Source organism: Diachasmimorpha longicaudata, chromosome 14 (assembly GCF_034640455.1).
Source record: "Diachasmimorpha longicaudata isolate KC_UGA_2023 chromosome 14, iyDiaLong2, whole genome shotgun sequence".
NCBI classification, from domain to species: Eukaryota; Metazoa; Arthropoda; class Insecta; order Hymenoptera; family Braconidae; genus Diachasmimorpha; species Diachasmimorpha longicaudata.
The window spans coordinates 6,139,172-6,163,724 of NC_087238.1; the positions used below are offsets into that span (position 1 = coordinate 6,139,172).

General features: G+C 40.3%; 1 protein-coding gene across 2 annotated transcripts in view; it reads left to right on the forward strand.

Moving 5' to 3' along the window:
• The window catches only part of LOC135169204 (metabotropic glutamate receptor 2-like), a 60,459-nt gene that overhangs the window by 1,187 nt on the left and 34,719 nt on the right, over nt 1-24,553 (forward strand). Inside the window, exons 1-2 of one of the 2 annotated variants that reach the window (XM_064133961.1) lie at nt 3,239-3,308; nt 6,647-7,527. The exons of the other annotated variant lie outside the window; for it this stretch is intronic. Of the exons in view, the coding sequence (XP_063990031.1) occupies nt 6,957-7,527 (571 nt within the window). The 5' untranslated portion in view covers nt 3,239-3,308; nt 6,647-6,956. Of the gene's footprint in view, nt 1-3,238; nt 3,309-6,646; nt 7,528-24,553 lie in introns of those variants that run through there. 2 annotated transcript variants of the gene reach the window in all.

Consider the following 24,553-nt stretch of genomic DNA (forward strand, 5'->3'; position numbering starts at 1 on the left):
TGTGAACTTCAGAATCCAACATCAAACTCGCATTCTTTGTCCTGAAGAACCTTCTTGCAGGACCAGTAACCATTCCCTTCAACCAATTTTTCCCGGAGGAGATTCATCACATAATGCAACCAATTTCCCAAGATTTATCTCTCCCAATTTTCGGTGGTGCATCCCCCGGATAAACGCACCCCCCGCGAATGCACAAACGCCTCCAGTGGAACAAACCATTATCAGTCAGACACGCCGCGCTGCGTGGCTCGCTCCTTACTATCAGTCGATAACATCGGTCTCCGTGGTAGACCATCACCCCGGAGCTTACGAGAAGAACTTTATCGACGGTGACATTCACGAAAGATCTGCAGAGCTTTTCGATATCAAACGTTGAGGACGTTTTCCTCCTTTAACGACTGCCGTACGATCTAATCTCATAGCCCATTTTCCGGTTCTGTTCCACCGACTTTTCTCAGTTTCCACCAGAAGCTCATTGGTATCTGTGAACAGCTTTTATGACTGCCCCCCCTCTCAGCCCTTTCGAACTTCTTTATTTCGGTGCGAAACGCGCAAAGTGACTCCCACGATAAATATAATTATTTACTCTAACGTTGCAGTTATCTCTGCACTGATAAAAAAGTTTAATCACACTGAGCTTGCGGGTAATAGTCGTGGGAATAATGTAAAATTTATTGCAAATGCAAAAAGCGTTCTTATCGTCATTCTCGTTCTCATGATTTGTTAGGCGACTTGGGATGGATGGTTTAGAGGCTTTTTGACGCTGTTTTATTTGTCAAATTCAACTTGCATCCCTTCTGTAACAAGCAAAAGTGGATTTACCTGAGGTGGATGAGATAACAGGGCTTCTGCAGCATCGGTCTCGAGGCTATTTGTCAGAGATTTACTCCTCCACCGAAGGACACACTGAACCATTTCTCATTTTTATCTTTAATCTCGTGCTGGCAAATAGAAGAAACATTGGGAAGGGTAATCGGGGTGGGGAATAGGCTAATTGCAAAATCGAAACGTCACCATTTGACGTTTTTGTATCGTGACTTAGTCGGGGTGGATCAGAATAGCATGAGAATAAAATAGCGACTAAAAAAATGACTCTGGGGAGAAAATCGATCCTGTCATGATTCAATAATATTTCAGGATGCCACTTTTAAAAAGCCAGGGTAATTTTTTTAGGACATACATATATGGAATATCCAGTCAGCGAATAGACAATAATTATAAACACTCGGGAGAACGTGGAGGGGGAGGAATATTTGCAATATCAGAATATTAAAATATCGAGAATAAGTTTGGAAATATTATGACATAGTAATGATTTGACATTTAATTTTCTCTTCAAACTCGTCGCAGTCGTCGAGAAATCAATCGTTAGAATCGTTTGATCTGCGAGATAATGGGAATAATTCTTCTACAACGGATCGTCGTTTTGACAGCGATTACCCGTTTGATTGGAATAACCAAGACTAAGTCATGCATTTCGTGTCAGACGATGAAGTATCGATTGCTTTTGAAATGTCGATCAAACATCCATAAATGCGGTTAACGATGAGACGTTACTCGGGCAGTCCCGTGTTCCCTCGGTGCATAGAAATCCGTTTATTCGCGTAATACGATATACTTCACGGACTTAACGGGCCTTATTCCGAGTCATAAATACGTCGGTAAACAGAATTTCTTTGACGTACGTAAAAGCGGTGAGAAACGAGGAGTCGATGACGGGAGAACAAAAGGAACGAGGACCACTGAGTTATGAGATGTCGGGGTAAGATATGTTGACAGTTTTTTTACAGATATTACAATCTGGGGATCAAATAGCGGAGCTGTCTTTCGGGTATTTTTCAAAGCCACCATGTGGCCCATAATTTTCGGGGTTCAGCGGGTATGAAATACGAGGACAGGGAATTCTTGTGACTCGACGTACGGTTTCAGGTGAGAATTCGGGGAACAGATGAGATGGAGTTTCTTTGAGATATTATGACTGACATGACAGGGGGTATATGCTTGTATTATTCAAGTATATTTCTCGTCGAATGAATTCCGACGGCTGTCAAAATTGTCCGGGCATTTTGGCATAAATGGAGCTTCATTACTCGGAATTTCAGACTTGGAGGGAATCAGAAATGAGATCAGTCAGTGTCTTGACCTGAATCGAATTTTTTTCCACTCGATTCACGGTATTATTAACGACCGACATTGAGCCGAGCCTCCGCCTACTGTTGGCTCACCCTCGGTGGACCGTTGGCGATGGCTAGCACCGCGCCAGAGAATGTGAGAACCCTCAAGCTCATTCCCAACTTGTACTTTTGTCATTCTTACCTGAGGAGGAGCCTCCCCGCATTTCCTTGTTGTTGGCGCATCAACATCTCAGTTGTTCTTCCTCTGTCGATATTATTGGAAACTCCAGCGGCGTGGGAAACCCCGAAAACCCGAATCTCCATGCACCTAAAAATACAAATGATGCGCATTTTGTGCTTGCGGATGAATTGAACAACAAACAATTCTGCCTGGGTAAAGCATACATTTACACATGAGCTGTTTCAACTTCACGCTTCAATCCATTATCCCGCAGATTCACTCGCAATAGAATTTCACTCGACGATAACTACATTGTACCCCCAGTCTCGTGTTCATTCTCCTGTGTTTCCATAAACGTTTGCATCTGTCTGACCGTATTCGTCTGTTATTCTTCCAATGATTTCTGAGTCTGACACTTCAACAGCTCTACTTAATGGTCATCACAAGCACAGCAAGTCAACTCCATCACCAGTCCCCACACGTAGAGAATTTTATGGTATATAATCACCCAATCAAACTCAAATTCAAGTTCACTAATCATTTATCGCTAGTAATCACTGAAATGCAGGAAACTACTCAGTAATTATTTATTATTATTTCCCACCCGAAAAATTCTGATCTCTCCGGTTTACCCTCCGGAAGGGCTGTTTTTGTTGGAAAATCTCCCCCTGAGGAACGCGAAAATTTGAGTCCTTATTTTCGAATTTTCAAAATCGTCTTCTCATGAATTTTCTGAAAGGAGCAGACGATTAGCGAATGGAAAAATGAACCGGTAAATTGCGTTAATTATCTGCACAGAGTAATCAAATACTTATGTGTGAGTTGCGCGGTAGTCGCGGTTAAACCCTATAGGTTCAGGGCAATGGGAGAGGGGACGAGGGGGAGGGGGCTTTGCTATCTGAACGGCGGTATCAGAATAACGCGCCAGTAGTCGCTCTGACATCGAGCCGCGCGCGTTTCCCCAATGGATTCTACTCCTACAAACCTCAACACATCGATACTCCGAGACAATTGTATTATTATAATAATTGTGATGTAAAAATTCAGTTAAAATGAGGATTAATATCACAATTTTTTATTTTCCATCAGCTCTGGTATTTTTTAAAATTAATTTTATTAAATTTTTGTCGGATCTGATTGTTTCTTTGTTCAATTAAAAATCGTGAATACAAAAAATTCAATAAAATTAATGGCGAGGGCGGGGAAAATGGAATATAAAAATGATAGGACAGAAGGAAAATATTAGAATCTGAAAGATTTTTCCTATTTTGAAATCGAATCCCCAAAAATTTGTACAAAATCAGAAATATCGGTACTCGGCCTAATTATAATTATCATGAATATCATATGACATAAATCTGGGAATGAACCATCACTGGGAAATGGAATTTTCTGTTTAAACATAAATCCGTCAATTTTTTTAAATAATTCCAGATACAAACTGAAAACCAGGATATTCTGGTTCCTGTCAATCAATTAAAAAAATAAATGGAAGAGGATAAATAACGAAAATTTAATTAACGTTTGATTTTCTCTGGGTTTTTTCGGTTGGATTAAAAATCGTGAATAAAATAAAATCAACAAAATGAATGGCATTGAGCGATACGGGGGATGGGGAGCTGATAGTGTAGATACGGTAGATGAAAAATAAACGTAGCATTGAAAGTCCCTTTGAAAATTTTCCACGAAATTGCATCCGACTCCCTACACTTAGAAGATTTGACCAATCAAATCGAACGGATATAAACTCATATAGTTGTGTGCACCCGGTGCGATTGCATCGTAATTCCAAGGCATCTACCCACCCCCACCGTCACAAGTAGCACTTGAGATAGAAATTCAAATACCATTTGTGTACACTCATGTGATTCATTGCTGGTAGATCTCAAATCGGAATGGAGCTGATTTTATTTGCGTTCTGGATGAAATGCAAATATTTTCAGATTCGCAAATTGTTATTTTGATTGCATTATTTGTGGTTAAAAAAATTGTTTCTGAAGTGCGGCAGAGGCCAGAATATTTCCTGATAAAAAGTGCATTTCATGCGAATCCCCCACTCGTGGAAAAAAATTGCGGAAAGCGATTGTTATTGCTCAAGATAAATAATTTTTAGCTCAAGGAGAATATGAGGGATGATATGAATATAATCAGTCCTTGAATTAATTTTTGGTGACGTCAGAATAAATGTGAATGACTTTTTTCCCAGGGGAGACCCTTTGAACTTATTCATCCAGCTTTTCAAGCCTCGGGAGCGTCGATTTGACGACGAAACGTCTGAATTAAAAAAAAGTCTTTGAAACAAAGACGTCGTCTGGAAATATTTCAATGTCGTGGGCACCTTTGACACACGCGTTCAGAGTAAAATATCCACAAAGAATTTTTTTTCGATTAAATTCCCCTTCGCTCAACTTGTTTGATCTGACTATTTATTTTAATTAACCATTTAAATATATTATTTTTTGCATAAAATAAATTAGATCGTTAGCTTTAAATGTATTCAATTTTTTCTCCAACTTTTATCTCGTCTTTGAAATAATTCCCAATAACGAAGTATCCAGAAGTTCCTCGTGAGCGGATGAGTGTCTTGGGAAACTCAGCAAAGATACTCCAGGAAAATATATCACGAGGGAGAGGTAGAACTGTTTGAAGTACGACTGGAGGCACTTGTCACGAGTCGAATGATAGTTGATTGAGGCTTATCGAAAATTCCGAGTTTCGTATCCCAAAAGTCGTACACTTGCGGCTGTGATATACTCAACTATCAGTTTCAAACTTCAGTCAATAATCTCAGAACTCCGTCTCAAGTGCAGGGGAGTTTCAATATCGGGTGGAAGATTCATTCTGTGAGAAACTTTCCAATCCTTCGATAACTCGATTGAGGCAGTTTTCTCGTGATGACAATTGCAGAGCAGAGAGCTCTCCGATTGAGCCAATCAACATAATTTATTCTGTACATAAATTTCTTTGGAATATAAAGTCACAGAGATTGTGTTGAGACTAAAAAAATTTCAAGAAATAATTTTTGAGGGAAAAAATTCTCAAACCAAAGAATCTGATAAAAAAATCATCGAATGAGATAAATATTTTATTACTGTCTTCGATATTTTCTAATTTCGTATAAAATACTGAATTCTTTTGTCTGATTGAAAAATAGAGGGCCAGAAGGGGTTTTAACCCCCGTCCTCCTTCATGAATGGGCTTTCACGTCGTGAGGGCGGAGAACTGAATTTAAAATGATATAAATGGACGTTCATTTGAACAAAATTCAAACGAAAGCCTATATTCTTTCCTATCTAATGTGTGACATTTGTCCCGCAATATTAGGCACTCCATCTTCGACCCTTATCATTGAAACCCACCCCTCCTTCGTCTTCCTCCCCTGCCAAATGGTGGCTAAGTAGGGTAACCTGAGCAATAGTCAGACGCCTAGGAAGATTTAATGCTCTCCGAAGGATTCGAAATTGATGGGTTACGGGGATAAATGGATGATTGGGGTTTGCATGAAAAAAAAATTGACATCCCTGCGTGAAGGACCTAAAACACAACCCTAGAACCCATTCCCTTGAATGAGCAGTTCAACTAAATAATATTTAATCGAATATCAGTGGAATTAACTTCATGTGAGTTTTTGTTTAGATTAAAATTTTCAAGCTCTTTCACTCGAAATTTCCCCGGTATTTTTCTAACAGCGCGGTAATCCTCTGTGGAAATTGACGGAAGTGGAGTCTCGTCTAGAAAAACAGCTCTTAAATTTCATTTTAGAGAAACTGTAGAGCTTTCATTAACCTCTTTTTACAATCGTCACTAAAAGGTGAAGTGGTCTCTCTCTCTCTCTTGATCAGTCTTCTCATTACTCCTCAAATAGCTCTCCCTCACGATCAACATCTTGACACACTTCGACAACCATGAACATCCCTTCCCCCTCGTTCCACCCCACCATTTCCATCACTTAGGGAGCTGAGAAAAGAAACTGAGTTTAGTTGATGGCTTTGCTGCTCTGCAGGAAACAATTTCTCCTCGCCAGAAGAATTCACAAGCCTTCGTCGAATAAATGAAAAATTTCACGAGAAATAGCTCGCTGGGAAGCTCTCACAAAACCATCAACAAAGTTAAAACAAATACCGTTAACCAGCCGACTTATGGGTGGAAAACGAGCTTTTGAACGAAAATTCAAAAGGCAAATATTAAATGAAACTCCAAATATTTCTTTAGAGGCGAGGGCAGTACTTGCATGACCCACTGGGAGAATAATCAAAAAATTTTGCATCGGATCACCTCCCCCCCTTCCCCCCTAAGCGTGTAATACCACTAAAATCGAGTGCTAAAATTTCCCTGAATCTTGATTTGGCAGATATCCAGCCAACGCCCCCCGGAGTCGGTGAATAAAATCCCATTAATTACTCAAAGTGCAGTGAAAATTCAAATTACAAAGCTCGAGCAATTTCCCACGACAGTTGGACCCTTTCAAAACCAGTGATAACAACGGTGTACGGTTGTTACCAATGATTCCAGTAAGCTGTCCATCAACTACTCTGCAATTATAAATCCTGAACATTATGAGAAATTCTCCCAGCGAACGCCACTCAAGACATCCAACATTCCCATTTCAAGTGAAGTATCCAAAGAACTGAGACCCCAGACGTGATAATGATTAAAGAGTCATGAAGAATCTCGTGCTGATGATGATGCTGATGGGCTGGATGTGCCACTGGAGTTGTGCTCGTTGGACATCGGTGGAGGGCATCTTAAAGAATCCTTATTCTCAAAAAAATCGAACACTGGATCTGTTCAGCTATGAATTCAAGCATTTGCCTCCCATGACAATGGTTGATGGGCATGATGATGGGTTTGGGTATCCGGAGGATTTCCTCTTTCACCATCGCCTGAAGAATCCGATAACTAAACACGGTATCAGACACAGCGACAGATTGTTTCGTTCCATCGAGATGAATTCACGGTCTGGCCAAATTGTCTGGCCGGTCAAGAAGGAAGCGGTGGTCGAGGGTAATCTGGTGCTTGGTGGGCTGATGATGGTACATGAACGCAAGGACAATGTTACTTGTGGTCCAGTGATGCCGCAGGGGGGTGTTCAAGCACTCGAGGCCATGCTGTACACCCTGGACTGGGTGAACCGCCGGAAGATCGTTCCTGGAGTTAAAATCGGTGCACATATCCTTGATGACTGTGATAAGGACACTTATGGATTGGAGATGGCTGTGGACTTCATTAAAGGTAGGCTCTGCTCGATTTGCATTGGGGGAGAATTTTGGTGATTGAAATGTTGCATGTTCCACACTGAGACGTTTTGTCGGTTTAAAAATGGCGTTTGATAGAGAGAAGTCTCAGTCTGACTCTGAATTATGCCTCAAACGAGATTATTTTCTTTGATGCCGCCATGTTTTAATGCATCATTTTGAGGCACTTGGAGTAAATTCAATGGGGAGGCACAAGCACCTCAAACGGGGTAGAGCTTCGCTGTTTTAGAATTCCTCATTTTTTTTTTTTTTTGCCCACCACGTTATTTAGTGGAGACGAGAGAGCGTTGATGGACTCCAGTGAAGATTGAAATTTTCAGTTCCTCAAGGTAATTGACAATTATTTGGACTTTGTGGTATTTTTATATGAACTGAGGCCTTTGAGAGTGAAATTGCTCGCGATGGTTGATTGACTTTCCCGGGCGGTCATGTCGCCGCTGGCTGAGGTGGAAAAGGCATTTTATTGGCATCACGTAGCAAGTTGACATATTGCGCTGGTGGCAGACAAAGTATCAGCAGAGCTTCCAGCTTCTTTAAGGTGTAGAAAAATTGATTTCCACTCCGGAGGGATTTTACAGTGAAAATTACCGGGAGATATTCAAACATATCGTTCCCCATCTTTTGCGTTTATTAAATTTGAATAAGAATTAAGTCGGTGACTCAATCCTTCCATTAATTACGCCCTGAGGAACCTCAGGTCTCTCTCAGACAAGCTAACTGTAAGAACATCTCCAAGAAGTCTCTCACTTCCTTATTCCGCCAACAATACACGTGGACCTGGAGTTCCTCGCACATTTCAACATTCAAATGTCCGAGTTGCAAACTCAATTCAACCCCAAACGGAGCACCAAGTCCACCACCAGTTCTCTCATACGAAACTCCCAGTTTTCATTCAACCGCAGCCCTTCAGATGCCACGAATAGTCACTCTGACATTTGCATAACATCGCTCAGAAAGATGGTCAAGGTATGGACGAAGGAAATCCGTATTTAGGGATTCTCAATCCCCCATTCAAAATAGCCGATCAGAAATTCCATTTGGCAATGTCCACTGGACTAGTCGGATGATCGGGGTAATCTTCATGGCGATCGTCCGGGCGCATTGCCAAAGCATCGAATAGTTATGAAGTGGCCCTTGGCATAAGCGAGAGGGAATCTTGATAAAAGCTTCAGAGCAACAAATGCCATTTCGAGAATAAAATCGAAAAATCGAAAATTCTAGGGAATAGTCGCAGATCAGTTTTGCTTGTTGATCAGTTTTATTATTAATATAATATTAGTTTGTTTTCCTGACTATTAAAATCGACGGTCAACGACTTGGATCGATCATCAATTGTCCATTTTTTTGAGAATTTTCCCTCAGTCTAGCGTCATTCGCACACTTTTTGGTCCTGTGCCATTGGAAAAGGTCAAATGGAAGGGGAACGAATCGGCTTTTTCCCTTGGGCATACCCTTAAGTGCATTATCGTGAAAGGAGATACAACGGAAAGGGGAGAAAAAGGGAAAAAGTGAGGCACGGAATGGACTGCGATGTATATCGGCACGGGCCACTGACCCTCTCATGATTCGGAGGCGAGTGTAGTCAGTAGTGGTCTTCCACTAATGGTATTTTTCCCCTTATTTTCTCCTTCTTTTTGTGCAGCCACTGCGAGGTTATTATCGATATACCGGTGGTGAGTTGATCGTAAAAATTGAACACTAATAAGATTGCCCGGCGCCATGTGCAGGTGATAAAAAAAATTAGAAGACCTCTGTTGGGGGCGGGTAATTTTCGATCCACCTTATTTCGTGGGCTATTTCATGAACTGCCATTGGTTTGCGCATATGTCCACTCAATCTCCTCATCTAATTAGCCCAGGGGAAAGTGATGAGTTGAGGGGAGCGAAGGAGAGGGTGCATTATTAATCTTCATTAGAGGGGGGTTGAATCAAGCCGAGATTCAGTCGCTTTAGCAAGTTTTTTCATGTTTTAGTGAATTGCTGAGGTTCGACGGGGGCTGATGGTGGGATAATTAATCGAATTAATTTTATCCCTTCATCAGAATATTATTCTGCGTGAATTTTTTTTTTTCGTGGCTTTTCCTTTCTCCAGTTTTTAAACGATCGCGATAAAATCTTAAACGCACACTTTTATTCACCAACGTCACATAATTTTTCTCCTGCACTTTCGAGTCGATTACCTACAGAGACATTCTCTCTCATTTTATTATGTGCCCAAGTGGATTTTTTGCGACAATTCTCGCTGTACACGCGACGTCGACTACAATCAATTATGAAAATTTATCGTGGCTGAGGAGTAAAAAAAATGGGGTAATTTTGTGAAAATGGGAGAAATGTCCAGCGGTGAACAACTAGGAAAGAACGGGGTTGGAAGAAAGAAATGGAGGGTGACGATAAAGTGGATAAAAATTCATTGAAATGTTCATGAATTATTCTACAGACTCGGGGGAGTACTTTGTGATCAATGATCATGAGTGATGAACAACTGGACAATACCAAATGTCCCCTTACCACCCTTCCCTCCCCTCCTTGACAGATATCTGACTTTCACTCGTAAAATAAATATTTCTCATTCGTTTAAAAAGACCTGCAAATGTCCAACTGAGTAAATCACCCTCAGAAATAATTCCGATGTCCTTGGAATTCCCGGAAGTAAAAATTCCAGGATTTGCGATGGCCTCGCAAGGGGTAGGACCTGATAATAAACTGGAAAAAAAATCGCTAATAATTGATGAATTATTGTAATCCGTCAACGGAGTTCTTTGGAACCAATAATTCATGACTGACGTTGACTGGTACTTGTGATGAGCCATGAAATAATAGCGGTCGCTTTTATGAATCGTAAACCCGAAACACCGGGTGTTGAACGATAACTCTCCTGGAATCACCGTTCTGTTATCGTTACCCGTGGACACTGTGATCTTCTCCGTGAACGGATGAGGGGCCTGGGGAGGGCTGAGACAGCGAGAGGGGCGCAAAGGGTGGGTTATAGTCATGCGTTAGGCGAGAACAGATCTATGGAGGAGTGTGAAATATGTCGGAGTTGAACGAGCTACAATTCATGATGATACTGGAGGGCTTTTATCCCCTCCAGGGATATTGTTACACGAGAGTGATGGGTTTCTTTTGATAGATGAAACGGTGGATATAATTTGGGGGCTGGCTTAGCTAATCAAGTTATCACTGGGATGAGGTTTCGCGGCGCAATCTCGATGTGGGGAGGTTGTAACAGTGTTACAAGGTCCAGGGGGAGGGGAGGGCATTTGAATTTATTGGAAATTCATTAGCTTCTGATGGGCCTGTTCAGATGAACCCTCCGGACGCTGTTGTGTTTCATTAAAATATGAGGGAGACATCTTTCACCTCCATTTTCAATATTCAAATGTATTTTTGCCAGTATTTTGGTCCCATAAATGTCGACATTATGATAATGCGACAACTCTCTCATTGTAAAACCCCATTTCCAGATATTGCCCACAAAAAAGCGAACACGTGTCGTATGCCACTGACGTAAAACCAATAATCCCCTCCCCCTTTTGAATTTGAAAGTGCTTTGGTAGTGAAACACACATTATGCCATGTACCGGTAGGCAATGGGTTAAAATTGTGCCAGAAAATTTCATTCAATTACCACACAATTTCAGGGAAAACTCACTCACTCGTCGAATATAAATAAATTCCTCATTAACTCTTGAGTGGAATTGGTTCGTTTTTCCACATTTTTATGTCCTCTCATTATCGTTTTTTCGTCACTTCGCTGATGAAATTTTTGACGGAAACGTCTGACGTAATTCTCGCCAATTAGGTGAGGTGGGATTACAGGGGACTTTCCATTCCGTTCGTCATCGTGGATGACAATTTAATAGGAAAATAATTGATTATGAAATATTTATCGGAAAAATTGAAAATATTGGGGTGTGCTTTTCAGTCCCGGTCGACAGACACAAGTGAGAATTTTTTTTTCTACTTAGTATCCACTCCCGCGGGATATAATTTATACTTTCCTCCTCTCGCACACTGAATTATTCATGCAGAAAACTAAACGGAAGTAATTTTCGTATCAAACGTGAATCGTGTGGATCACAGAGCGCCCGATGAACCGGCTGTCACGTAGCAGAAAGTAATGTCCCGTACGGGTGCAAGGACGAAGTGTCTCCCCTCTCACTCTACCATCAACCTCATTTAGCTGGCATCATCACAGTCAGCGTAGATATAAGCCATTACGACGGATTTGACAAATTGCTGGGGGATATAGTGGGATAATGACGATTGGAGATAACAAATGTTATTTTCAAAAGGTTCAGGGAGACATTGAACGCAATTTTAGACCAACGTTTCATGGAGTTCCATCAGATAATACGACACAACACATTTTACAAAAGTATTTTCGATAATAAATTTTAGGGACAACTGTACTCTTGGAAACTTGGAAAAGTCAGGAAATTTCAAGTTTTAATGACACAATCTTGAAATCAAAGTACGTCGATTTTAATTGCCAATTAGGGGAACAAGACTGTGTTGAGAAACACGTGAAGGAATTTTAGTAATGATTTTTTTAATTTGGACGTTAAGGTAAATTAAGACATTTTAATTTCTTAGGGAAATTCATGGAGAGAGAGAAATGAATATTGAGTAGAATTCAACAGCGATATGATTTTCAATGGTACCTCAGTTTCTCCAGGAGTTGCAAGCTGGCAATGTTAATCGCGTGGCAAAGGCATATAATATTATTGCGTGAATATATAACGTACAACATTAAAGACCAGGGTCTCCTGTCGGAGGGCTTGCGATTCACGATAATTTCAAGGCACGGTTGGCTTTTAATTTGCAATTCCAGTTTGCAAAATTTCATTGAAGAGAATGCGCAACACGAAAATGATATCAAAGTCATCATTCAAAATTGAAATTCCTCGTCATGACGATGAGAATTTCCCAAGTACAAAATTAATGAAGCGTATGATTTAAAGTATTTGTCAACGAATTTGGTTCTGGTGGGAACCATCCATTGTCGTCCCTTTGAGTTCAAGCATCTGCAGTTTGTGGTAACACGAGTTGTAACTAGTGATCATGGAGGGGGATAGGCTAGGGTTGACGTCAAGACTCTAACAATAGCCAATGGTTGACTGAATACAAGCTCAAACTCACCAAGTCCATGGCAACAGCAGGTTTCATCCAGCTGTGAAAACCAGAATGATGACACAACTGTCCTGGAATGCAGCAACAAAGCTCACTGCATTCACAAAAAATTAAGCACAAGTGGTACTCATCAATGATATTCATAGCAATTTCAAGCTCAATATTTTGACGATGTCGATCCAAAAAACTCTAGTTAATTCCCAGAAACTCCCCCTCACGTCCTGAACATCATCGCTAATTAAATGAGCTCTGCAGTGATCCATAAAATGCGAATGTACTCGTCTGTTCGTCGACTCACCTATCTGTCCTCAACTTAAGCTCCTTCCATCCCAAGGCATTAGCAGAAATTACTATTTCAGGGGCTCTCAGGTGCAATATTAACACCTCCATTAAGTAATTGCAAAAACTTTTCGTGTCTAGCAGCTGGTATTGCCACCCCAACTACCTACATCATAGTTTTCATTACAACGACATGAAAAAATGGAAGATCAGATGTTTTGCTGAACCTCTGGTAACAGTAGCCCCTGTAGATACCATCACCCAGAGTTCCCCGCATACAGCACATCACCAAGTTATCGCAGTGTTGGCTGACAAATAAAGTACCTGAATGCGAACAGATACGTTTGTCTTCTGGAGGTGATTCGTTTAATGGAAGTGAATCCCCCAGAGGCCAGTCATTCAGAATGAAAGGAAATCATGAATCACGATCATTTTTCTCAATGCAATTCAACATTGGAAGCCCACGAACTTTGACGAGGGCAAAAACGTAGTTAAACTTGAGTTCACATCAGAAACTGAGACGCAGGAACTTCCGAAAGTGTAGAATAGCTCACGGAAATTCATACGGGCGATGCCATTCGCTTCAAATAAACCCGCATTTGTTTTTCCCCGAATGTACATCAACAAACAAACATCAATTGCATTCAATCAATTACTTTCCCAATTGAGTTATACTCACAGGCACAATTTCTGGATCCTCCGGATGCTGGAAACCACTTTTATAGGTATCTGGGGTTGGTGATGGCTGTCATCACCATCCTGACAGCGTATGGGATGAGACATTCTGATCTCAGACATCTGAAATCAAAAGATCTTCTCGAAATTTGCTTTTATGATGTTAATGCTCTGCTCACGATTCTCAAACCACTCAGAAATGAACGAATCCCTCGGGAATTCGTTCGTAATGGCTCTTTTTAATGTACCTCCATGTTTAATGAGGAATCAGACTTTCAAAGTCTTTTCTGGTCTGAAAGCAACGAATAAGCCCGCAGCGGCGTCGGATAAAGCGACAAATGGAATTGAAAGCGGATGGCAGAGCAGCCTTATATCTTGGAATCAAAGCACATACTTTCATAGAGGTGGAAAAAACGGCTTTAACACCCGGGAAATTCATATACCTCATATAACATCGGGAGAATGTTATTTGCATTTCACAGCAGCAACTACAGATTCTCATGTATCACAAAAGATTACTCCGAGATTGAAATTCAAATATTTCAAAAATTGAAAATTAAGAAGGAAATGACGTTCGTTCCTGGGAAATTGGTTTGGATTATGTGTCGTGGCAGCCGAGTATTTTTCCCATTTATTACTGACGCTATCTTTCCAATGAAATATGACAATTCAATTGTAACAGTAAATTTTATCTACTCAACCTGGTATTTTTATCTACTGCACTCTTTATCGGTATTTTTTTTTAATATTAATGGGAAATTTGTAGTTGCCAGCAGCTGATGTCGACTGAATATTAATAGTAATAATTTTGGTGGACAGCAAATTAGCTGTTTGGAATCGTTTGGTTTATTAAACTGATGCTGAAGATAATTACTTTCCCCTTCCATTAGCCTCCCCCCCACAGTTCGCGATTTCTGTGTTCTCTTCTATCAATCATTTCATTGCGCTCGATATCAGCGGGAGAATGATCGGATATTCGAGTACTTTGGTTGATTCATTTGGTTGTTAAATGTGTACATTTCAATCGATTTAGGTAAATATGCTCATACAAATGAAGCAATTTGAATGAACATGTCTATCAAACATAGATCATACTCATTCCAATCGAATACTATATCGTAATGGTGGTGGATGATGGAGTGATCACATCCATTTCGTAATTGAAATATTCTCGCGAAAATTAAAAGTGAGTGAATTAATGTCTTGAAGGGATATTTTAAAATGATTTCTGAACTGTTCGCATGTTGAGCTCAGGTGGAAGTATTTCTGTTTCCCTGGTTGCCTCTTTGATCCAAAAAGGGCTTTGGCTATATGTCGAGGAAATCGATGTTTATGTCAGGAAAATACGGGTCCACGAGAACGTGATATCATACTCGTGGTCTTTTACTGCTCAGTTTCCAGGGACATCGACATATGAACATGTGTGTAACGCAATTCTACGAGTGTCCAGCTGTGGCTGGTCTACACATATTTACATACGAAACTAGAAGCTTTCAGGAACTCAAATAAACGTGTGTTCATGGCAAACACGTCCAGCAAGCCATTGTCAACGTCATGACAGAATTTGAAGCTGCTACCATGCCAGCTTTGACCAATGGCGAAGTACTGCGCTTCCGGTATTTAATTAAGTTATAGATTAATCTCCTAAATTTGGGAGACGATGTTCCATTATCGGAAGAGGAATTTAATATTTTTATATTAATAATTTTTCGTAAATTTAGAGTGAGGTCAAGTCAAATGAGTCACAATATTTTTTATATAATGATAGGGTAATTTTGATTGATGAGATTTTCCTGAGAATCAGAAGTTTCTCTCGGGGCGCATTTCAACGAGCTCTCTCCCCCCATTAATTTTGGTTTTTTCCCAATCTTTCAACGGCGTCTCGGCTGATTAAAATCAGCAATAAATTTTCCAACAATTGCTCGCGGGTAACCGCCTCCGATGATCACTCGTTGTCTAAAATTTGTGAGGGATTATTCGGAACAGGGAAACAAGGGCCCATTGGAGATAGCTTAACGGAAATTCCCCCGTGAAATTCAACCCCGATATCTCCACACTCTGCCCTTCATTCCCATCCCTTTCCGGTTCCTCCCGCATCACAGTGAAAATACCCATGGAATACAGGCCAGTTACACGGTTGATTTCACATTAGATTACACAAGTTACGATGCACCGATGTTATCCTAGAAAATTTCTACCAAGTTTCCGCGTCACGGTATATCGGATTTAATGAATTTTTCAGCACAAAAGGCACTTTGTACAAATCACGGGGCAATGAGAGAAATAAATAATAGCGCCGGGTTTTTCATTAGAGACCACAAGATAACGAGCTCGAGTTCTTTATGGTGGGGGATAGGAAATTGAGATAAGAGAAAATTTAAAGATCTTGCGAGTGAAATTGAACATTCCCGGTTTGTAGTGCAACATTAATTTAATTTTATGTTGATACCCCGAGGCAGAGGAACGTCGAGAATTCTCGTGAGAGATGAAGCTCGACAGAAAGTCTTTTTCAATTGTAAGTTAATTTACAAGCAGTTATTTTTTCAATTACACTGAGAATTGTCAATTTTAAAAATTAATGGGACGGTCTATAGCACAGGTTTTCTCCCGCAGTAATTAATTGTACTTAAAACACTTTGGAAAACCTTCAGTATAAATTTGAAAAGATGCGGAATGCGGCGGAGGAAACGTCTGACTAAAGTCTACCGCTATCACTGAAAAAAATTCCCCAAATCCGTAACGAAAGTTAAAATGTTCTCGAGAATTTCTAGAACGTCTTTCATTATTTTTTATGGAAATTCCCGTAATACGAACATGCCGGAAATTATTTCCTGACTCTCTTCACCCCGCTAAATAAATATAATTCCTCCAATAAATTTTTTTCAGATGAACAAATCACCGCAGGTTTCGAACAAAATTCATCGCGTATTTTCTGTAATAAATTTCGTTGGAGGAATCGCGTCTTCTGTCAGTGCACATGAATTCCCCTACAAAGCTCTTCCCGCGAAAAAGTAGAACTACTTTTCCCCGCAAAAAAAAAATGAAAGGCATTTCATCATCTGGAGGATCCGGAAATATTAACAAACGTAAATCCGTCAAAGTTCTTTGTTATCCACCGCATATTCTGGTGTATCCTTGGAACACGAGTGTTGCATTCTACCATCACATGCTCAAACGCTTCCCTGAAAAAGCCCAGTGTGAAACATTGATAGCGTATTAAGGACGGGAAATCAGTGATGAGAGGTGTGCGATTGTTTGTCACTACCACCACGAGGACTCTCCAACTTGTGTATAGAATTTCAGTTCTGCGAGGGTGAAGTGTCGTGGAAGGTACTAGTGTGAATACAAGGTCTCCCCATGAGAGCGATGGTGAACTGAGGGGATGCAATTAAAATTTTCAACGTGGAGGAAATTTCCGGATTTTCACACGCTGATATTCGGTTGAATACGAAGGGGTTTCAGGATTTTCGGGAGATGTTTGTGAATAATTAGCAAACTGCTGGTTCGGTAGATTGGTTGATGAGGTTTAGGGGATTTGGAATTGAGGGAGAATTTAATTCACGAGGAATTTGCCATTTGCAGGCGTTCCATATGCGAAAATACCATCGTAAAATATCCCACAACAAAATATCAAAACCAAAAATAAATAAAATTATTTGAGGTCATCCCCAGCACTCCCTGACACTCCTGACTATTTTAAAAAATTATTTGTGATTAGTAAAATATAAAAATGATTTTTATCTTTCAATAACACCATGACACACCCCCTAGACCCTCAGCCCCCTAAATCTCAACAGTCTCGAGCAACCCCTACGTATGCACTACTTCCCCACAATAATCGTGTAGAATATTCCCCCACCCCCGCCCTGGAGTTACACGATAGTAGTCTCAGCGGGTATGAGATACCTCGGTGGCCCTATAGTACCCTGATGGAAGGTTGTCTAGATTCTACAGCACTCCACTGAGTTCGGATGTTGAGTACCCGTGAGTATCATATCACCCTCTCCCTCTAAACGGTTAACATATATATTAAATTTATATCAGGTGTTCTGTAGTGGTAAGGGCGATAAACTATGACCTAGTTACACATTCTGCGAGAGCTCAACGGCTCGTTATGTGGCCCTAGACGGTGTATAGTTTCCTTGAGAGCCAGGTTTCGTTCTTTCGTTTTTTCAGCAGCATAAGGCACTTTTTTCCATGTTCTCATATTTATTTAGACTATATATGTGCGATATTTACATAAACAAGTTTCTCCTTTGCAAACTGGTACGTGAAAAATTTTTTTTTGTAATAAAAATTAATAATAAGCGATTTTTTGTTTAATGTGAACGCAGTCTCCTGCGGCTGCTTTTGATTACTGACTTTATTTATCGATTTACATCACCGATATAAAAAAACTTTAATTGCAGTGACCAGTGTAATTATTTATTCTTAAACCTCTTTTTTTTCGCGCGAATCGTAAAGTAAGTTCCACCTAAAATGTTAAAACACATTTAGTGAAACGGAAAAGACTCTTTCACTGGTCGAAATTTACGTTTTTGTTTTACCCGTAAAATACGGACGAAAAACCATTAAAAAAACAATAAAATGCAGCACACACCGTACAAATTGCCATTAATCGTAAATAACGTTTAACTAACCGTAAATGACGGTCATCAGTAAAATACATGTTACGTTGCAATTTACGTTTAGATTTTTCTGTGCTACTGTTCATCAGCTGATAGTGAGTGAGCTTGAATGGATTTTCATTAGGATTCCGAGCTTTTTTCCCCATTAGTCAGTGAAAAACATTTTCACTCAGAGATAAAAATTGAAATTCCCTCAATTCAATGCAACGGCACATGAATAATTCGTCTCTCGAATATTCGAGTGAGTCAAACAACTTTTTTCATTTATCAAGCTCTGGGAGGGTAACGAAAATGCCTCAATGGGGATTGAGTTCGTTTATTCGATAATCGATGGCTCTCGAAGCTGAAATTTTAAGACATGAGACTTCAATCCTCTGCTCGAACCTGTACTTCACACTCTAGACAATATTATACTGTATCCGGAGGGATTAATAGGACCTGCCAACGAAAATCCATTTATTTATAATAACTAATTCGGTCGATGGGGGAGGGGGGCGGGGGGCTGGATAAATTAAACTTTTTTGGGCGAGAAAATACCTTTTGAAGAGATTTAATCTGCTCAGATTGATCGCGCTTGACTGTTCAGGAATTACCCTGTTGTAAGTGGTCGATCGTGAGTGACGCATTGTCAATAAACCGGTGATGGAAACCGGTTTATTGACAACGAATACACATTCGATACGATTGAGAAAGTTTCTGTTCGGTTGGAATTACACTACAACGTGAGCTTTATTCATTCGTTTTGTTTAGTGACTGACAATTCGATTCGGTTCCACTCGAATTTTTCCTTTTTATGGAGCCAATGAACATCAGTGTCAAGTCAACAATCTCATCCGGCGGAGTGTTAAATTTTTTTTACCGAAACAAATTTTATTTCACGACATTTTTGCTTTCACCGAGCGAATTAGAATCATCATCAAAGCAGTCATTAATTGGCGTTTAAATTTATGATGAGGGAGTATCTGTCAGCGTATTCCCTTTGGGACTTTTCGAAAATTCCCTGGAAATTTATTTGAAATTTAATCCATCACGCCAGTTCGATACGCGGGTCTTGTTCATCAATCATCTGCTTCCGATCATGACAGCAATATTACACTTCGATCCGAGTCAGATACAATCAATTTATCTTCAATTCTAACTCCCAAAAATATTCACCGCAAAAATAATGAGGAAATTCGGTAAAAAAATGCTGATTTAATAAAAAATTTTCCAGTCTCGCGGAAAAATCCTGGAATGACTTGTTGACCTCACAGCGGTGGGTCATTAGACAGGTTAAATTTTAGTCCGAAACGGATCCTGAAATTTACGTGGCTATTCATACAATTTCAGTTCCGACTCATATTTTTCACTGAATTTTACTTCGCTCGCGAATTGCGTTTCGACCGTAATTTTCACGGTTTTGTTCTGATGCTTTTTATTGAATTTTTCGCGCCATGTAGCGTTCGGTAAAAGTGTATCATGATTCCCCATCTCCCCCATTGTTTCCTGTCCAATAACTTGTTGGCAGATGATATCGAAAATCCTAGGAAGGTTGGCAAATTTTCCCCTGCCAGTGCAGTAATTTTTATTCGAATAATAATTTTCCTTTTCATGACGACAAAATCTCTGTGACCTACACTGAACTGTGATCATCGTATGCTAATTATTCCCTAAATTTGGGGGCGAGCAGAGATGAGGACCACTCCCAGTCAAATAATTATCATTAAAAATTCTATCTCCCAGTACTTTAACTCTGGAAGTGCCTCTCACTTATTCCAATTACACGTAGAAACTTGATCTGAGCTTATCAGGAACTGGAGCTTCATTAAAACGGAGATTATCGATCACTTTTCCTAATGGGCCCAGAAAGCTTTTGCATTTACCAATCGAGCTGATGACCACACAGCCTCCAAAAGTTCTGTAATTACTGACTAAGTAATGGGACACTGGGTAACCAGCGCTGTCAAAAGTTCTCGAGGAGTTCATTCTCATCCCTTGTCCCATGAACTTGACCACCAACTTTTAGTCCATTAAATTCCCAACTTCTTCGACAAGTCGACACGTTATTGACTGACCACAGGAAATCCGGGAAATATGGGTCAACAGTGACAACTGTGAACAACCCCTAAGTCCCAAAACTTCCCGATTTATGAGGGAGCTGTTGTGATTGCTCCGCACGTCAAGGACATAATCATTTCCGCCCCCAAACGCCTCCTGCACAGCCAGTAGATACAGCCCGGCTTCCCTCAGACATGCAGTTGAACTGCGCGAATCCTCGGGGAGTAGTGAACAGGTATTTGAGAATTGAATGAATTCACTGGAGGCAAAAAGTTGGATAAAAATTACTGAGGAAATCAAATATTTATCGAGCGACGTCAGTTCCCAATTTTTATTTCTCAAATCGTTTTTCAAAAATTCAATCTAACCTTCATCATTTAGCACATAAATAACACACGTGTCTCAGCGACTTGAATTATCAATCCAGAAAAATTAATTATTATCTTACTACAAAATTCTCATTTTTTAATGCAAATTCTGTCTCATGCAGACGGGACGAATTGTTATTCCTCCCGTGACATCACATCAGACTTCAGTTGAATTTTCAACGTCATGTGTGTGCCCTGCACATTCTGCACAAGCATAAAAGATCCATCAACCCGAGACTCGAATAATGTTGGCCCATATCCGTTGTTGAATTTTTCAGTATCAAACTTCTCCATGAATTTTACACTGCAAATGTAACACGTACAGATATTGTATTGAAACTGTTTCGACGTAATGCAGTTATGGCTCGCTATAAACATTATTGAATTTCCCGCCCATCTCGCCATGGATATATCGAAGACCTTCGTCGGGGCAGAGCCGGGGGAATGGTTGAATTTCCCCGAGCAGACGTGTTTCGTTTTCTTTGTCACAGCAATTCGGGACAGACAGGAGAATTGGATTGATATTACGCAGACTCGGTAAATATTACCCAACTGCGCAGTGGAATACCAACAGCTGAAGAAATCGTTGATAGTTATTTGGGTTAAAATATGGGGCGGATCGTTGACATATTTATCAATAAATTAATATGTAAATAGACGGGCTGATAAGGCCCACGATATCGTCTGATAATTCGAGTTATCTTGGATATTGAGGAAATGGAAAATAGTCGTTACGATCCGATGGCTCCGGGTGATTTCCCCAATCAGTTGTTCGGTGCGTCTGCATAAGTGGAAATTAATTATTCATCAAAAGCCAATTTGGAGAGGAGAGTGGGAACCGTCTCGGGATGATGGAAACGCTGGAGAGGCAATTGCAATAATTATCGTAATTCAGTTGACGGAATGATCTGGAAAGGGGCAAGGCCAGAACGCCAGAGGAATAATTACGTTATTGAATTAATGTTTGGTCTATGGGTGCGGTGGGCGTCTCAGTATATCATGGGTGAGTTTACCCTGCTAGGATATCCTGCAAAATGATGCGAGAGGGAGGGGAGACGTTGACACAGGGAAATGATAAATAGAGAGGAAAAATCGTGTTTCTATTTGAAGAAAAAACCGGAAAAATACGGGAGTTTTCGTCGTTTTTATCGAACCTGGTAACTCCGATTTTCATGCAAGCTTTTCCCACCCTACGATTACACCCCCAAACTCCCCTCGGACAAATGAAACAACAATTTCGACTTCCTCATAATTTTTTTATGACAACTAATATTCTCTCGATTTTCCCTCAAAAATAACCCGGTGAGGGCATCGATTTTTGTTGATATTTCCATCGTTAGTTGATGAGTCTTTCGTTACATAAATAACGGGGATATCAACAGTTGGTTCTGGAGAAATCAACCATGTCATGTATTCCCCTCGTTTCACTTGTTTACATTCAACATAGTTACTTCCTGTTCTTCTTGCACTGATTAAATATCCATAACGAGAGTGCTATTTGAACGAGAAATGACTGAGCGCCATTAAAACTTCCCTTCCTTGAATATTGAAATAATTCACATGAATTCCCAGACTCAATTATTCACGGTAATCAAGGTTTTTCGTGTAATGGTAGGAGAATTCAACGAGACATCTTCAACTGTGTGATTATTCCTCAGTTTCTCATTTTCTTCGTTTACCCCGGCAGCTCAGGTATTTATTCCCGGAAAGAAATAGAGGGAAATTGTGATGCTACACGGAATCTCGGACTGTGCATTGTTGGTACTGTCGAGTTGAGTCAAATTGTCCGGAGACGGTGTTCCTACGTTCAAGGGGATCACAGACAAGATGTCGCATCGCTTTAAGCACCTCCACTCGAGAGGCAAACAATTAGTGTTTAATTATTAGCGAGGATCGTACAGTGGGGATCAAACAAATTCTCAATAAATTACTGTTTGTACAGTACACATACCAAGTGCTGGTATTTGGCATTCCATAATTAGCCTGTTAGTCCCGTGGCTGAACCTGATGATGTGGATTTTGAAAATAGTCAGGAATGAAATAGTAAAAAAATTTTTTCCTCTGAGTTTAATGATAACGGGATGTTTTATTCTCTTGGAGCGATCAAACAGCCCTCGATGTCTGTCCTCCGAGGTTTATTTCAGTCTAAAAATATAAAAAACCAACCTCATGAGACTCACCATAACTCCCTCACTCCCACGTTCACTTGTATCTTCAGAATTGAATTCGCTGACGCTATCTGGCCTCTTCTTATTTCAACATTTCTTGGTCTGCAACATAAAAAAATACAATAGCCCATAAATATAGCCATAAAATAGTAGAAAAGAAGAGAAGAAAATGGTCATTCGGATTTACGACCTGGCATCGCCATCCTCGTAGATATAAAAATCGTGGAGGGGGGAAATAGAGTGAAGTTGATGTTTAAGAAACACGAAATCGGAAAATTTTGCTGATAAATGAGGATCCTCTCTATCGAGGATTCAGGGGATTATCACAAACACTTGACAAGCCCCCAACTGTCGTTTCCCATTCCTCATTATTTTTGCGAACCAGTGAACAGCCGATCCTCGCGTTCCCAGAGAATTAAAAATACAATAAAATAATAATCAGGTACGGAAAATTCTAAATTCCACGTTCAATTGAAACTTTTACCTTCGTCATAAACGCACACCGACGTTTATTAAAGCAAATTACCTCCAGTACTGGATGATGTACATGTCTATAGTGGCCTTGAGGAAACTCCTCAACTCAATGATATTACGTGTGCGATAATTGGGTATCGTCGGTTGTGAAGGGGCCACTGGTAATGGAGATGGAGGTAACGAGGAGAGAAACCCTTTTGCTGTAGATCCAGAGGGCTCTATATCGTCGTTACATGACACAAACTGCAAGTTAAGTAGAATGACCGACGTACATGGTCAGACACGCTTGACACGTCAAAGTATTTCATGCACAAGCAGCTGGAAAATCCGTAACTGACAAATGACATGCAATTTACAGGACGAGAAATTGCTGATCAAAATTATTCTACCATTTTATTCAAAAGAACCGCAAGAGAAATTTGACAACAGGGACAGTTTATAATATTTAATAACAATTGCGTCGATCGAGGTTCGACAAATGTCATTCGTTCGTGTCAGAACAGAAAAAATCATTCCTCTGCCTTTGGGACTTCAGATTTTAAATGTCAAAGGTATTGTTCAAGATGATGAAAAGAGGGGGGAGGGGGTGGAAGGGTCGAATGAGTCTCGATCAGCTCATCTCGATTGCCGCACCAAGAAATGATACCGCATCAACGGCTATTATACTTTCTCGGTCGGATACTACTCTCGGTCACGGCATTCAATCGCCTTTAATCATCCCCTAGTCATATATTTGTTCTCTGATGAGTTGTGGTTGGATATCGATCGATATTGAGCTATCGACGCCCCAATGTAGCCCCTAAAAATGTGGCAAAAGGAAATCTCACGTTACATTACGTCGTACCCGAAAAAAATACCGAGCGAACTTGGAATTCACTAATTTCGAAGAAAAATGAGTCTATTCTGCGAATATTCTGAGACCTTCCCCTATTTCTCTCGAAGGTCTCATAAAAATTCAAGTTCGCTCGGTCATTTTTCCTCGATCCAGGCATCGTCCTGCAATTACCATACCATCGTGTAATTTCTACTGAACTTTTCTCTCCCCGCAGTTAGCGAATTGATTAATGAATGAATTCATCAGAAAAGCTCCGATAACGTAAAATCGAATAATCCTCGAATAAAAGCTCTGGTGGTCGACTGCGGGAGTAGACAGGCATTTGCCTCTCGATTCGAACTAAAAGGAGCAGAGTAATTCCTGTAAACGATATCCCCCAGTGCTCTCAGAGTCAGAAACAATGA